The 16,554-nt window shown below is 39.3% G+C and overlaps 1 protein-coding gene across 1 annotated transcript; it reads left to right on the top strand.

The window, feature by feature from the left end:
* Window positions 1-3,038: 3,038 nt before the first annotated feature.
* On the top strand, window positions 3,039-15,437 carry hspa4b (heat shock protein family A (Hsp70) member 4b). The gene is made up of 19 exons (XM_088343380.1): window positions 3,039-3,354; window positions 4,277-4,334; window positions 4,490-4,630; window positions 6,385-6,507; window positions 7,071-7,170; window positions 8,148-8,281; window positions 8,361-8,605; window positions 8,680-8,756; window positions 8,854-9,005; window positions 9,317-9,423; window positions 9,514-9,647; window positions 9,925-10,109; window positions 10,198-10,293; window positions 11,339-11,494; window positions 11,577-11,702; window positions 11,774-11,881; window positions 11,971-12,090; window positions 12,193-12,354; window positions 14,845-15,437. Exons 1-19 carry the CDS (start codon window positions 3,248-3,250, stop codon window positions 15,040-15,042), a joined length of 2,529 nt encoding a protein of 842 aa, XP_088199506.1. The 5' UTR covers window positions 3,039-3,247; the 3' UTR covers window positions 15,043-15,437.
* The last annotated feature ends 1,117 nt before the right edge of the window (window positions 15,438-16,554 follow it).

The raw sequence follows: 16,554 nt of genomic DNA, 5'->3' as shown, positions 1-16,554 counted from the left end.
ACATTGCAGTTTAATATTAACTGTAGACCCCCAAAATATGACGTTACTTTTTTTCCAAAGTGGTAATCACAAAATATAACCAGATAACGCCCGATAGATACCTTATTGGGATACATAGTTAATGGGTTCTGAACCTCTGATAACCCAAATATAAACATTAAAATAACAAAATAGTATGCCACAAAAGTGAATACACCCCTCATATTTCTGCAGATATTTCATCATAATGTTTAATTGAACTACACTGAAGAAACATTTCTTGGACGCAATGAAAGGCAGTTTGTGTAAAGTTTATATAGCAGTGTAAATGTATTTTTCCCCTCAAAAAAACTCAAAATACAGTCATTAGCAGCTAAACCCCTGGTAACAAAGGTGAGTACACCCTTAAGTAAAACTTCCAGAAGTTCAATATTTTGTGTGCCCCCAATCATTTTGCAGGACCACTTTAATCCTCTTGCCATGGATTTCAACAGAGCCTCACAAATTTCTACTAGAATGCTCCTACATGACTGAGTTGGGGGATATTCAAGATCTTGTTCTTCTCCACCTTCAGCATGAAGATGCCCGAAAGATGTTGGATTTAAATCTGGAGAGATGCTTGGCCAGTTCATCCACTTTACCCTTGGCCCCTTTTGAAAAGCCTAGGTCATTTTAGAAGGTTATTTGGGGTCATTGTCAGGCTGGAACATAAAAAGTTGCCAGGAGAATGTGATAACCACCGTACTACAGAATAATAATAACAATAATAATAATAATAATGTCATGAACCGGAACAGAAGGAGAACCCAATTCTGCGACGTTTCTCACACAAGCTTTTATTTTACGGGAAATGGGTCAGTCATGCACGTTAACCCAAACGCCAGTGATTCAGCGATTGTTGGGCGGAAGGCGTAAGGCAGCAGTCTGGAGTGGAATGACAGGAAGCCAGAGGCCGACGAGATCGATACCAATTGCTCTAGCAGATATCGGACATGTGGAGCAATACCGGACAAGACGGGACAGACAGGATTGAAATCAAAGCTAGATATCGAAATTAAACAGGACAAACTAGATGGGAACGAAACTGGGGATCAATATTAAACAGGACAAAATAGACGGGAACAATACCAGACAGGAAACACAGGCAGTGAACCGGACAGAGTCAAAACCAACGTCTTGCGGGGCAGAGGTTCGTTGACAGACTGACAGAGAGTGAGTGAGAGCACCGAGCTTAAACAGAAGGGAAGCCAATCTGTCAATGAGCTGCAGCTGGCGTCACACGGGCGGGGCCAATTGGTCGTCTTGGCAACCGTGACATAATAAACCTGTCATTGTATTGTTCAGCTTTTTTGTGTGTGTAAATATTCGATTGTTCCCTTCTATTGATTAGAGATTGATTCAGATTTTTTTCGTGATGTTCTCAAATAAATTGTATTCACCTTCTTCATCTTCAATTTTATACAGTATTTCCACAATGACTGGTGAGGTACTGCCTCCCCTGACTACATGTTATTGCAGATGGGGAAGGAGATGACGACGGGTAATTAAAAAAACAACTGATTTTCAAACTTACACTTTGCTAGGACTGTCACGCCCCAAAAATGATTCCTTTTTAATCGCTTCCTTATTTTTAATTATCGCCTTGATCAGTTACCGCCATTAAATTAAGCAAGGCAGCCTGGTTATCCTGGAAGGGGGATACCTCATGTACGATCCCTTCTCAAGGTGTCTTCATTTACCTCATGTCGAGGTTTTGAGTTTTTTTCTTGCCCTCATGTAGGTTTTAGATCAGGGGATGGTGTCATAATAGTTTGTAGTTTGCAATAATCTGTGGTCTGTGTAGCCCTTCTAGACTCCTTGTAATTAAGGGCTATGCAAAGAAATATGATTTGACTCGACTTAAAGATTGGGCAGCATGGCAGCGCAGTGGTTGGCGCGTGTGCGGCACAGTCCTGAGGTCTTGAGATCGAACCTCCTGTGTGGAGTTTGCATGTTCTCCCCGTGCTTGCGTGGGTTTTCTCTGGGCACTTCGGTTTCCTCCCACATTCCCAAAACAGGCATGTCACTACCTGCCAACCTCCACGGCCCCATGCCCTTACAAAATGTTGTATTTTCCCTTACAAAATACAAAATAATCTTACACAATTTTTTTTTCAAACGTGTTTATTTATGTAGTTTAACATGTTATATTGTACATTTGTTTCGTTATATCATATATTTAGTTAATTAACATTTTGTTGTGAGATACTGAGTTGCTCGACCTGAATGAGGTTTATTATAAAAAAAGGTTCATCCACTTTACCCTTGGCCCCTTTAAGTAGCTTGAACGTTCACCCTAGAAGGAAAAAAAATGCAAATATAATTAAGTAGAATAATACATTTTCTTATTCAAATTATTAATTCATTTTCTGCATTAAATTATTGTTGGTAATATACTTTTCATTTTCTCCTTTTATACTTCCTTTTTTTCTTAAATTCTTTATGCAACATAATAATTCGTAATATAATGCATCAAAGCAAGTGAGCCGTTTGAGAGCCGGCTCTCTATAATGAGTTGAGCCGAAAAAGCCGGTTCTCTAAAAAGAGACGGACTTCCTTTCACTACATCACTACCACATGAAATCCGAGGCTGCAGACGCATGCGCACAGTAGTATCAAACCCCTCGCTTCGTTTGCAACGAAAAAAAGCGAGCCGAGATAGAGGATACCGCGGCAAACTCGTTAGACTTGATTGATTTGCCGTTTCGTGATAGTCGATGTTTAGCGGATGGTACCCATCATTGAGAAATTTGCGTTTTTCCCTAAAGATTTTCTTGTACGCCGTACACGTCTTAAAATACATAATAAACGTACTTTGTACAGCAAAAACGTACAGGTTGACAGGTATGCAGCTATGCGAATAAATATTATTTGACTCGACTTGATAATCGTGATAAATGTTCAGTACAGTACTGTTTATGCGTCTTTCCTTGCGTTACTCTTTCTGTCCTGCAAGCGTCGCTGTTGCATCGCATTCCAGCCTCGCACGCCATTGGTCGGCGACGCGGATAGAAAATTCTTGAAGCCTCTCGCTTCATCTGCCGGTATACCGCATGCTGCCGCTTGTGCGCTCAGCTTCATGGAACAAGAACAAGGGTGGACCAACGACGACCGCTAAGTGAAATAAAAAAAAAACGTAGCCGCCCGGTCCTGTATTTTCACCCATCTCTATCGACGAACTTCTTGCTGTATCTTATTTACTCTACATCGTCCGTTTACGGTCCAGAAAATGTCAGTCGTGGGATTCGACGTCGGCTATTTGAACTGCTATGTAGCAGTAGCCCGAGCCGGTGGGATTGAAACTGTCGCCAATGAATACAGCGACCGGTGTACACCGTAAGTCTCAGCTGTGGTTGTCTTTTTATACGCGCCTCCATTTCTATAACACGTCCGTAATGTACGCGGTTTTATCCTATTGTGTGAAGCTAACCATGCTAACTCGCGAATGGACGTGCTAACACATTTCACACCAGGAAACATGCATGTGAGTGCTAATGCTATTGCTAGCAATCGGAACATCGCCGCGAGTGCAAAGACGCTACTGATTTTCCTTCACGCGAGTAAATTATTTCCTGTCGGTTTTTTTACATTGGGGCGTTATAATTTATCTCATGACGTTTATTACATAGATATAAATCCATGTTTTATATGCTCGTGGGCAATGATAATGCGTGATTGGGTGGAGGCCGCCGTGTACGTACTAGCTGTCAAAATCCCTTGATCGATTAGATCTGCTTTATTTTAGATCTGAGCTATGCCCTTGCAATATAGTATTGCCCTTTACACATTGGTTAACTGCTGTTAAAAGTGTCGATAAAAATGGTTCAAACCTAACATTGTTAGATTATGATATAATGAAATTGTGAATGTATTTAATTGCTGTTAAAAGTGTCGATAAAACCTCATATTGTTGGGATATGATATAATGAGATTGTGTGTTTAATTGCAGTTAAAAATGTCGGAAAAATTTGTTAAAACGTCATATTTTGTCAGATATAACGAAATTGTGAATATGCTTAATTGCTGTTAAAATTGTCGAGAGAAATTGTTCAAACCTCACATTGTTTGTTTGCTGTTAATAGTGTCACTAAAATTGTTCAAACAAAAAAAAAAACTCATTCCCAACGAAACTTTAACAATATCAAATTGCATGAAATACTTTTGAAGTATAGTATTGCGTTAAGCTTATTTCTTATCATCGTAGTAACAAAACGTACAGTGAAGGTAAACGAAACGGCTGTGTCTTCTCTATTCATAGAGCATGCGTTTCTTTTGGACCACGGAACCGATCAATTGGTGCTGCTGCAAAAAGCCAGGTACGGTATCATTCCAATTGGTGCAAGCAATGTGTGTGGATTATTGCAATGACTGGCATGCTGATAATTGTCATGGCAATGATAATATCACAGAGAATTGTGTAATTTTATTACTTCAATGTTTTGTTGACCCTAGAGTCTTTGGGTTTGAACAGGTTGTCACAAACTGCAAGAACACTGTGCAAGGATTTAAGAGGTTTCATGGCCGGGCTTTCTCGGATCCTTTTGTCCAGCGCCTCAAATCCAGCATGTTCTATGATGTCGCACAAATGCCCTCAGGAACTACTGGAATCAAGGTAAGTGCACAATGGGATCTTTGGTTTTTGAGATGTCAGTATATGCACTGGTATCTTTGTGAGAAAGCTTTTGTATGAATGATAAAAGAAAGCTGTGTCATAATGCTAAATGTGAGAATTCCATTGTCAGCAAAACCAAATTAGTTGAAAGTTATCTCAAAAGGCTACCAAATAATTCGTCCTAGGCGTACAGAGTATCACTCATTTTAGTGCCTTGAGGGAAAAAAACCTGGTGAGATGACTCCCTTGAACTTTTCAGTTGGTGTCTTATAACATAACATTGTTTTGTAAAATGCTTTATGAACATGGAGGGACATTGACAGCACTTTGTGTGAATCAATAGACCAACAGAACCTTGAGGGAACTGCCTCCCACAATTAATGCGAAAAGTTTGCTTTAAGCATCGTAACACAGATGTACGGTTAAAACTGAGTTAAGCATCTCCATTTTTACATATGGTTAACCAAATATTTAAAAGCTCTTTGGGTAAGTCCAGCAGTAATGATAATGGCTGACAGGCAAGGTTTGTTCTTTAAAGGTTTAAAAGAGGCAAAATGGTTCAACTTTTTTTCATGCTGTCATCATTGTCACAAAGACTAATAATGGGTGCATTGTGTTATTTTTCTGATTACTTTCAACATTTAAATTTGGATGGTTGCTAAGATCAATTTTGGTCTACCACATAACCGGTCTTGATCTCAAATAATCTACATTAATCTACCGTAATCATGGTAAATGCGAACTCACGACCAAATAAGATCATCGAGTGCTGGTGGAAAACATCGAAGCGCACAGGGAGCGCAGTTGCTGTGTTTTGCGTAAACGTGGCTCACGTTTAGCATTCCGGACGCTAACGTGTAGCCACCCGGAGCAATCCGGCTTCAACGCCGCTAAAGAGAGACACGATGCTTCTGGTAGCAAAGAAAATGATCACAGTGTCCTGGCTGAAACCACAACCTCCTGACATAAAACAATGGAGAGACAAATTAAAGCAAATGTACATTATGGAAAAAATCACTGCAAGACTTCAACTGAAACTTGACCAATTCGAGAAAAGATGGAAGCCTATCACACAAATTTTACTTGATGTCTAAACACCTCCCCCTATTTATTATGTTGTTTTTTTTTTTTTTTTGGTGTATATTTTTATTTTTTTATATATTTCTTTTTGTATGGATGTATTGTATGAACATTTATTCTTCTTTTCTATTAATAGTATTTTTTCTTCTTTATTGTTCCTTCTGTTATTTATGAGTGTGTCAAGTGTATATATTTTGTGTTGATGTAAGATGGTGGAATCAAACCTCTGTCAAAATTGGTGTGTTTAAAAAAAAAAAAAAAAAAAGAGAGAGACACGAAAGCCGGGGGGAATCGGAGAGGAGGCGGACTTGCTAACACGAGGTGGTGTATCTCTGGATTTTCACAAAGAAAAGTTTTCCATCTGCCGCAGGGATGTCGAACTTTTGGACTGGCGTGACGTCATCCACTCCGCTACAAGCACTCCTAGGGCATCATGTTCATCTGTTAATAAACAACGGGGTAGACTGCTGGAAGTGTGAATTTCCCTACGGGGATGAATAAAGTATCTATCTATCTATTAAACATTGACCAAGATCGTGCTCTCATTCCACAGTACTGAATTGAAGGCACTGCTTGCCAGTGTAACAAATTGCTCCTTTCGCTTAAAGCCATACTATCAAATATATATTTATAATTACTTTAGTTTAATTTAATTCAATTGTTCATGCCTATAGGTGATGTATATGGAAGAGGAGAAATTGTTCAGCATTGAACAGGTCACCGCCATGCTTCTCACCAAGCTGAAGGAGACGGCAGAAAGTGCACTGAAGAAGCCGGTCGCTGATTGTGTTGTCTCTGTGAGTATCAAAAAACGGTTCCATATTTTGGAAATTCGCAACATCCATACACTTGCACTCACCGCCTAAACTGAGGTTAGTTTTTACCTGGTATGTTTCTTGTAGTTTGACAAAAAGGAGACAAACCCAACTTAATATTCTTAAGGTGTTTTCACATTGCATTTCTTTAGTATAGTACACTCCCTTGACATAAAAATATTTCTTTACATCCAAAACGGCCTCTAACAGGAGAGCAACTGGTGGATTCATTTTATACTGCTAACAGCAATAGTGCAACTAGCAGGAAATGCTGACTTATAACTTCCTATTAGACTGCCAAGCAAGCACAAATCTGAATAAGTATGCACAAGGCGGCGCTGTCATCATTGCGTGCAACCTAAAACAAATGCTTACTCCCCTAAAAGTGGCATGTGTGAGGATATAGCTGGTGGGTGGTTTCCGTTTGGTCAACAACCAAAACTGAAAAGTCTGACTTTGTCATTAAAGTTAAACAGCATTTGCTATATGCTTAAAGGATTGTGTGTCTGTGCGCCTTTAACAATGCATTTCCTGGTACGTCCTAGGTTCCCTGCTACTTCACAGACTCCGAGAGGAGATCACTGGTTGATGCCGCACAGATTGCAGGACTCAACTGTTTGAGGCTTATGAATGAGACAACTGCTGGTAAGTTCAAAGGCCCACAGTTGACATAAATCCCCCAAAAAGATGCAGAAAAAGGAAACTAAAGATAAACATTAGGGAATTTTATGGTAACCTACACCTGCTAGCTTGAATGTGTTCATATTGAACCGAAAACGAGGTGTTGATATTGGCATTTTGAACAAGTATCCAAATTACTTTATTCATTCATTTATTCATCGCCAGTTTCTGCAACGGAATTTCAAGGCAATGATGTGCAGGACCACATTACTAAACCAGTCTAACGGTTTTAAAGCGTCACACATTATGCAAAGTCATAGATTCTACAGAGCGGCATCTAAATTGGTGACCAAAAGTGGAAAATAGAAAAGCACCTACACCTCACATGCATATTTTATTTTGGTGTGGTTGTATAAAAAAATGTAAAAAAAAAAATAGAAGTGATATTTTTACATAAGTCATTGAGACGGTTCAATATTTTAGCCGTCTTCATAGATAAATTTTAAAAATGTGCACATTCCTTCATTTTTTTTTTAAACCCACTTAATGATCCAAACCAACATTTTACTATTTTACACACATACACACTTCAGCACCGCTTCCTTATTTCTAAGAGCAGCCTGACCTCTTTTTCAGGAATCCTCTAGATATCTTTTGTTGCTAGGATACCAGCCCTTGTCTTACTGGCGGTCCATATTAACCCCTTGTCAATTACAAATGAGCCGTTGGGAAGTAGCTAATTTTCACTTCATAGTTGTGACCATTTAAGGCAAACTTTCACATTACCTACCGTTTTTTTTTAAATGTAGTGATATAGTAGCCTGGTTGCTAATTAAACTCTTTAAGAAAAGAAGCAATAACTGTTGGTACCCGGGCTCTGTCATGCCTGTGCAGTTCTTGCCATGACTTTTTTGCTGCTAATACACGATTAAACACAAATGATGGCAGCTTTGTTATTTTTTTTTGTCAATAACACGAATTATGTAATTGTTTTTGCGTAGTGGCTCTGGCATATGGGATCTATAAGCAGGATCTACCTGCTCCGGAAGAAAAAGCCAGAAATGTGGTTTTTGTGGATCTGGGCCATTCTGGGTACCAAACATCAGTGTGTGCTTTCAACAAGGGCAAACTCAAGGTCAGCAGTTGTGGAGAAGAAAAAGAACAACCTGAGCTGTGATATGGTTTACATTAATTTTGTCTCTCGCGTTTGGCAGGTCCTCGCCACAGCCTGTGATCCCGAGCTGGGGGGCAAGGATTTTGACGAGGTTGTGGTCAAGCATTTCTGTGAGGAATTTGGCAAAAAGTACAAGCTGGATGTGAAGTCCAAGCCCCGGGCGCTGGTCAGGCTCTACATGGAGTGCGAGAAGTTAAAGAAACTGATGAGCGCCAACTCGTCGGACCTGCCGCTGAATATCGAGTGCTTCATGAACGACATCGATGTCTCGGGAAAGCTGAACAGGTCAGGCCAAACTAGATATTTTTTTCTTCCGCCCGTAGCTGGCATCTCACTTGAGATCTTTTCTCACTAACCAGGGCTCAGTTTGAGGAGATGAGCGCTGATATTTTGGCCAAAGTGGAACCTCCGCTGCAAAGTCTGCTGGAACAATCCAGTGAGCACAACATGCAGTCTAAATTCCTTTTATTTTTTATCCCACAACACAACTCCGCATCTCCTAAGAAGCCACTTTTGTCTTTGTGCCCTTTAAGAGCTTAAAAGGGACGACATCTATGCTGTGGAGATTATAGGCGGTGCTTCCAGGATCCCGTCCGTTAAAGAGAGGATCAGCAAATTCTTTGGAAAGGAATTGAACACCACGCTGAACGCTGACGAAGCCGTGGCTAGAGGAGCCGCTTTGCAGGTAAGTCACACTTTTTGTTGACTGTTTCATTTCCTCACCCTTGGCCTGCATATTTGGCGCAGCTTTTCTAGAAATATTGGCAGCTGATCTGATGATGTCATATTATCAAGCAATTCTTTTGTTATTGTTGTAAATATACTTTGAGGCTCCACTTAGTGGCTCTGATAATACAATGTAGAACTCATTCAGCCAAAACGTAGGCTGAGTTGATACTACCATCGCTTTCTTGTTCTTGTGAATGTTTGCCAAATGCACACTGAAATTTTAAGCCGTCCATTCAAACATGTGAGTCCACTGCTCCTTTTCTTCAGTGTGCAATCCTGTCCCCTGCCTTCAAAGTGCGGGAGTTCTCGATCACTGACGCAGTTTCATATCCCATCTCCTTGAAGTGGCACTCTGCTGTTGAGGAAGGAGTGAGGTAAAAAAAAGTCCACCTCATTCTTCTTTTGTTCTTGCCAAATTAGCACAAAAATGGCATTCATGATCGGTCACTTGTTTTGTTGTCTAGCGATTGTGAGGTTTTCCCGGTGAACCACCCAGCACCGTTTTCCAAAGTGTTGACGTTCTACCGCAAAGAACCTTTCTCTCTGGAGGCGTATTACAACAATCCTAGTGGGCTGCCCTACCCTGACCCGACTATAGGTAAGACCATGAAGAAAAGCCTAAAAATGAGCGGGTACTGATGACTGGTATCTGTATCTGGCCAGTGTTTATTTTTTAAAGGTATTACTACTCAAACGTTGGCCTACAGCGTTATACTAAGCTGCCCATTTGTCTTTTTTGTTAGGGAACAATAGAGATGTGATTTATTTCATGCAGTTTAATAAAAATGAAGTTAAGAAAAATCTGCAGTCTTAACTAATATGAAATATAACCACAGTACCCTGTGTTTTAATTTTGGCCTTTTACTTCGAAACAGGACAGTTCCTGATCCAGAAAGTCGTCCCACAGGCTTCAGGCGAGAGCTCCAAGGTGAAAGTCAAGGTCCGAGTGAACATCCATGGAATATTCAGCGTGTCAAGCGCCTCCTTGGTGGAGATGATCAAGTCTGATGAGGCAGAGGAGCCCATGGAGACGGAGCAGGTTAACGACAAAGATGTGGAGGTAACAAAAGATGTCATCTTGCCTCTTTTACTTCAGCTAAATTTTTCGTGGAGGGGGATCAGAAACATGGCATCTTTGTACTCTGCAGAACAAGATGCAAACCGACCAGGAAGAGCAGCAGGATGAAGGAGACAGTCAGAAAGAACATGAAGAGAAGGCACCACGAGAGCCTGAGGAGATGGAGGTAAACAAGAAATGTAGAGCCTGGATCTTTTTATAAATATTCATTTTTTTTTTAGATGAAAGAGAAATAATTATTTTTCCACATATTTTAGAAATCTTAAACTGAAAAGTTGAAAATCTTGATTTTTACAATGGTTTGAATTGAGCAGTATTTAACTGTATTCAGAATAGTTTTAAAAGGAGATATTTGAGTAGAACAAATAGCTTTTTATTGGAAATGTTTTTTTTTTAATGTAAACAGTAAAATTTGTAACTGTAATCCTGTGCAGTCCTTTGAGACATTTTTGTGATTAAGGGCTATATAAATAAATTTGACTTGACTTGACAATTTCCCAAAACAAGCCTTGTTAAATCATACATTATATATTATAAAGCGCCTTCTCGTGGTAGAAAAACTTCATTGAGAAAAATGTAATTCAGTTTAAATAATGAGCAATACATGGACTAAAATATGATCGGGTATATTTTTTTTTTAATACTTGTAGATCGAGAGAATTGGCATTCATTTCGTAAAACATAAGCCTTCTTGCTGCTACGGGTATCCAAACACCTCCAAAAGGCTTGGCAAAAAAAAAACAACGAAGTAAAATGGTGCATTTTGGTCACTTCGAGTCCCCATAGTTTTTATTCTTTGTGCTTTTAGCACCCGTTTACAGTTGTACTACACTATACAGTGACATTTAGTGGTCAAATTATAAACACTGTCCGTTTAAAGAACCTGCACTTGCGACAGTGGGATTATGGCCCTGTAGTAGTCATTTTAGAATTGGCAGAAATTAGAGGAATATTAAATGGTCAATTTCCTGGTATTTGGCTTCCGTGTCGACTATTCAAGTATTGCCTTCCTGCTTGTAGCTACCGGTTATTCGAAAAAAGGAGGAATATTGAGATTTATTTCTTAAAAATTTAAGGAAATTACATTAGGATTCATGTTTTTGTGTGTGCCTTTATTGGGGGGAAGGAAACGTATACGTTCGAGTGGTTTCAGTATGGTATGACAACATCACAGAAAATGTTATAACGTCTCTAATTTACTTTTGTTTTAGACTACCTCAGAAGAGGGCAAAGGCGAGAAGAAGGCAGACCAGCCTCCCCAAGCAAAAAAGCCCAAAGTCAAAACAAAAGTCTTGGATCTTCCCATCGAAAACAGTCCACAGTGGCAGCTAGCAGACGACATGCTGAATCTTTTTGTTGAAAACGAGGTATCAACTTATGGAGAGGCAAATTTTTGCTGTGAAACATTACAAACATGTATGGAAAATAATAAGTGCTCTCTCTCCACAGGGAAAGATGAAAATGCAAGACAAACTGGAGAAAGAGAGGAACGACGCCAAGAATTATGTGGAAGAGTACGTGTACGAAATGAGGGACAAGCTGCAGGGCGTTCTGGAAAAGTTTGTTAGCGAAGCGGTGAGTTGGGAGCGTTCAGGAGAAATCAATAAAAGCAAGCGGTTCTGATTTTTAATATTTTTGAATTTCAGGAAAGGGATGCGCTCTCGTTAAAACTATCCGATACAGAGAACTGGCTGTACGAAGACGGAGAGGACCAGCCTAAGCAGATGTACATTGACAGGCTGGCCGACTTGAAGGTCAGCAAACCCAAACTCTAGCTTTTTTTTTATTCTTTTAAATGGACAATATGACATTTTGACAGTTTTGAATTGATTGTTCCCTGCAGAAACTTGGCCAGCCTATCCAGGAGCGGTACACAGAGGCTGAGGAGAGGCCTAAAGCTTTTGATGATTTGGGGAAACAAATCCAGCAGTACATGAAATTTGTTGAGGCTTGCAGAATGAAAGTAAGTTTCCTAGATGGACCATTTTCTTAGCCTTCAAAATTAGTCTCAAGGAAAAAAAACCCCGATGCTGTCGGTTCACCTGACATTGATATTGTCTGTTAGGAGGAGCAGTACGACCACATAGATGAGGCCGACGTCACCAAAGTGGACAAGCTTGCAACAGAAGCAATGATGTGGATGAACAGCGCCATGAACCAGCAAAGCAAACAGAGCCTGACGATGGATCCCTCCGTCAAGGTCACAGAAATTCAAGCAAAAACCAGGGTGAGAACCTGCATCCATTTTTGCACTTTCAAAGTTGAATCTGAAGAATAAGCGCTGAAATGTTCTGACTGACTTTCAGTTAGGTCTCTGAATTACCTTTTTTTTTAACTTAAATAGAAATTCGAACTGAAAAAAAAATGATCATCTAATAATTTTCATGAATTCTAATAGATCATCTTTACATTAGTATAGAATGGGTTAACATTTCAAATTGACAGTGCAGAAAAAAAACATTGCTTCGTTTTTACAGTGACAGTAAGATTTAGGTGTACTTTAAATCAACAGTGTGTAATATTTGACCAATAGATGGCACTGTTGTCTGGTGCGCGCTATGGCCAGTGCCACATAGCACAGCTTGGCGGCTGGATGCCAGACAAACATGGCGAAAACCTAAGTGGAGATTAAACTGTATATTTTTATATGTAATATATATATATATATATATATATGTGTATATATATATATATATATATATATATATATATTGTATATTTCATTTATTTTTGCCTAGTATTTAAATCATTTTTTCACTGAAAAGGAGGCAATTAATATTACACATTGTCCCTTTAACAAATTTTTCATTAATGTTTCATTTCCATTAAAAGTACTAATCCAAATCTTAGTTTGATGAGTCTGTCACTCTAACTGAATTTGTGCACCATCTAGTGGTGGATAGAATATTTTAATTTAGACAGTCTTAAAGGGACATTCGTCTCAAACTCGCGGCATAGAGGCCATTTGCAGGCCCTCTGGATAATAGTTTGAGTCCCCTGCCTTAATGAGAAAGTTAAAGGGACAAGTGTCTATTATTTGGCCAGTACATGGTGTAGTATTTTTGTTGTTAAATATCACAATTAAGAATGAAAACGCAGAGTCTTAAATTTGTTTTTTTGCCCTTCCCCATATTTTTGGTGTTCTGGGTACCATTAGTAGCAAGATGTTAACTATTATGTCAGCTCTCCATAGGTAAAGCTCATTTTATAGAAAATAAATGCTATGAATCAATTTATTACCGATTGAAGGATTTTCATATGATTTCTTTTTTATAATCTTTAGTGTAGGAAATGAGAAAAAAAAATTCCAAAGCGGGGTAATGTTTCTATCCAAACTTTTTGCAGAAAACACGATTTGGCCCAACCTAAACCAGACCCTAGCTCCGGCGGCCCCCACCTTAGTTGACTTTGAGACTCCTTACTTAACACCTCATGGTGGTAACCAAAAATGCATTAAGAAAAAAAACAATATTGATTTGAATAAGTAAAAATACACAAACTTGCATTTGTTTAACCCTGCCGAACTTGATAAACTAATTTGTGTCAGTACGATGTCAAAAGTCACTGAAATGCGTCATGCCACATATCATTGGCATGGCATGCCTAAACTCTTGGGATTCAGGATATGCCTATTTCAAAATATTACTATCATAGAAACATCACAATCAGTCTGAAACAACAAAGAAAACTGTGTAAACTCGCCATTTACATCCCCGGGCCGTCGTCAAATTATTTGAAGGTCCGCAAAAATGGCTCCGTTACATCAAGGACAATGCAGAGAATCAAACGGTGTAAAATATTTACTCCAAAACAAACGATAATGCCGACAGATAAAAATAAATCTGCCTAAAAGCACGTCTGCTTTAATCGACATTCCTTCTTGAAATTTATTCGATTTGCTCCAAAACTCCCCTTTAAAAATAAACAGACCTAGATGATTATTTTTAAAATGATAGTTACCCTCTCCCTTTTTGGCCAATAGCAGGCTTTTTTTACGGTCCACAGCCCACGTTAGCTTATTCGGGCCTGTTTGAATAAAACTGATATCTGCTCCAATCGATTTCAAATATCTTCAGCCAGTAACTGATTCAAACAATGATTGACACATAGGTTAGCCAATGAAACTTTAGAGTGTTAATTTGCAAGAGACCAAAACCTTCCATTATCTCCAAGTGGTTCAAGAACAGCATTCAATTTACTTTGGGTACGTCTTGGATTCGGATTTTAGGCAAATTGTACAGGAACGTCAATGGAAGACTTTTAGACTGCGAAATATGTATTTTTAAATAATATGAGGCTCACCTAGAGGTAGCTGACATGATTGCCCACCAGCTTGCTGCTACAGGAACCCCCAAAAAACAAAAACATTGTGAAAGACTGCAAAAAAATTATGTTGTGGTTTCCTCACTTCGAGTTTCAGTTGTCTGTATTTTTGTTCTTTTGTAGCATTAGTTTTCGGTCGCACTACATTATTCAGTGACTTCTAGGAGTAAAATACTACACCGTGTCCGTAAATGTTATGTTTTTGTTTATTTTTTTCATGATTGTTAAATACTTCATTCGTCATGCTGCCCCGAACAGGAGGCTGACACATTTCAATAACATGTTTCTGTTAAAATATTCAAAGGACAACTTCAAATTTACAGTTAATTCCATTGATACCTGTCGCTATTGTCGCACCCGCTTAAGATTATTTTTAATTCATAAAAATCCCCAGGAACTTTTCTCTGCTTGTAACCCGACCGTGACTAAGCCCAAACCGAAGGTGGAGCTGCCCAAAGAGGAAACGCCGGCAGAGCAGAACGGGCCCGTCAATGGGCAGGAGCAGACACAAGAAGGCGACAACGAAGGCTCGACCAAGAACGCGTCCGCCGCATCGGAAAGTGAAACCAAGCCTGAGATGGACCTTGACTGAAGAGGAAATCCAATTTGCCCGTTTTTGGGAGCTGGCTGCTTGAGATTGAGTTGCTGTCTTGCGTGTGTTAGCATACAGGTGGAATGTTTGCGGAAATGCACTTAAAGCGAGAGCGGGCAGAGTTTTTTTTTTGTGCACTAATCCCAGCTGCGCGAGTACTGTGGAATCCATCTCTTTGCTTTTCTTCCCCCTGATGACATCATTCTGAAGCCAGCCGCAATAACCCTGTTAGAAGAAGAGCGCCATCAAGATGGTATTTATTTCTGTCGTGTGCTCTGTGTTCTGATCTGTCACGTTATGATTTCAATAAAGGTATTGAGTATCAATTGTACTGTAAAACAGTTTGAGAGGGCCAATTCATAATCAATAAATGAAATGTACTGCTTCTGCTCCGATGATGACAAGTTCTGTGATTAACAAAATCAAGTTCACTTAACATGCAACGTAAAGCACAATTGAGCCTTTAACATACTCCTTTTTAAATGATACAATCAGAATTTAATTCGTCCAATGAGTCGATGTGTAGTTGTGGGGTACATGGCATACTGCTACAACATGGATGACTTACAATCTCATTCAAAGATGAGTAATTGTCTTTTAAAAGGGACAGTGTGTCATATTTGACCACTAGAAATTTATGTAGTGTGACCCAAAACGAGTGCTGGAATGGACAAGAATGGTTACAAACTACTGCAACTCCGGGACCAAGAAACATCAGGAGGTAGAGCGGAGGTTGCAGGTTCGATTCCCGGCTCCTTCGTGTTATGTTGACGTGTCCTTGGGCAAGACACTGAATCCCTATTGCCCCCAGCAGGTAGGCGCCTTGCATGGCTGACTCCCTAATGGTGTGTGTGTGAATGGGTATGTGTAAAGTGCTTTTTGAGGTCTTCATTGACTTGAAAAGCGCTATATAAATGCAGACCATCTACCATTCTGAGTTTCTTGACCAGTTTTATATAAAGGAAGAAAAGCACGAAAAGAATGGGGGAAATGAACCAAGAGAATAGAAAATAGAAAGCAAAAGTTAAGGGAATTGAGAACAAAAGGAAAATAAAGATAAAAATAAAACAACAATGAGAAGAATAAGGGAAAGCAGGATAAAACGAAGAGAATGCATTTAAAAAAGGGGGAGGTAAAGGGACAAATTAGGGGGGGGAAAGCCAGGAAGAAACGTTTTTTGGGCACACCGTAGTAGCAAGATGGCTTACAAACGTTGTCATCTCTCTCTGGGTGGGCTTTATCTTATGTCAAATGAATTGAAATTTCTTGTCCTACCAGTATTTAAAATAATTAATGTTAATATAATTTTTTTTTAAACTTATTTAAACCGTTTTTTAAATCATCAATGACGTATTTCGCCGCTAGGAGGCGCTAAATATTTCACTGTCTTTTTCGGGCAAATTATAATTGATTGTCGGGCCTGACATTCGATTTGCAAGTAACGGAGTGGATCTTGTAGTGCAAATCAAAACATCTAAGGAACTACAGTGGCACTTTTTCTAACGTATTCAC

This window comes from Urocampus carinirostris, chromosome 9 (assembly GCF_059441175.1).
Source record: "Urocampus carinirostris isolate Australia breed hairy pipefish chromosome 9, RoL_Ucar_1.0, whole genome shotgun sequence".
In the NCBI taxonomy this organism is placed as follows: domain Eukaryota; kingdom Metazoa; phylum Chordata; class Actinopteri; order Syngnathiformes; family Syngnathidae; genus Urocampus; species Urocampus carinirostris.
The sequence above is the reverse complement of the archived record's forward strand: the minus strand, read 5'-3'. Positions and strand labels throughout refer to the sequence as shown.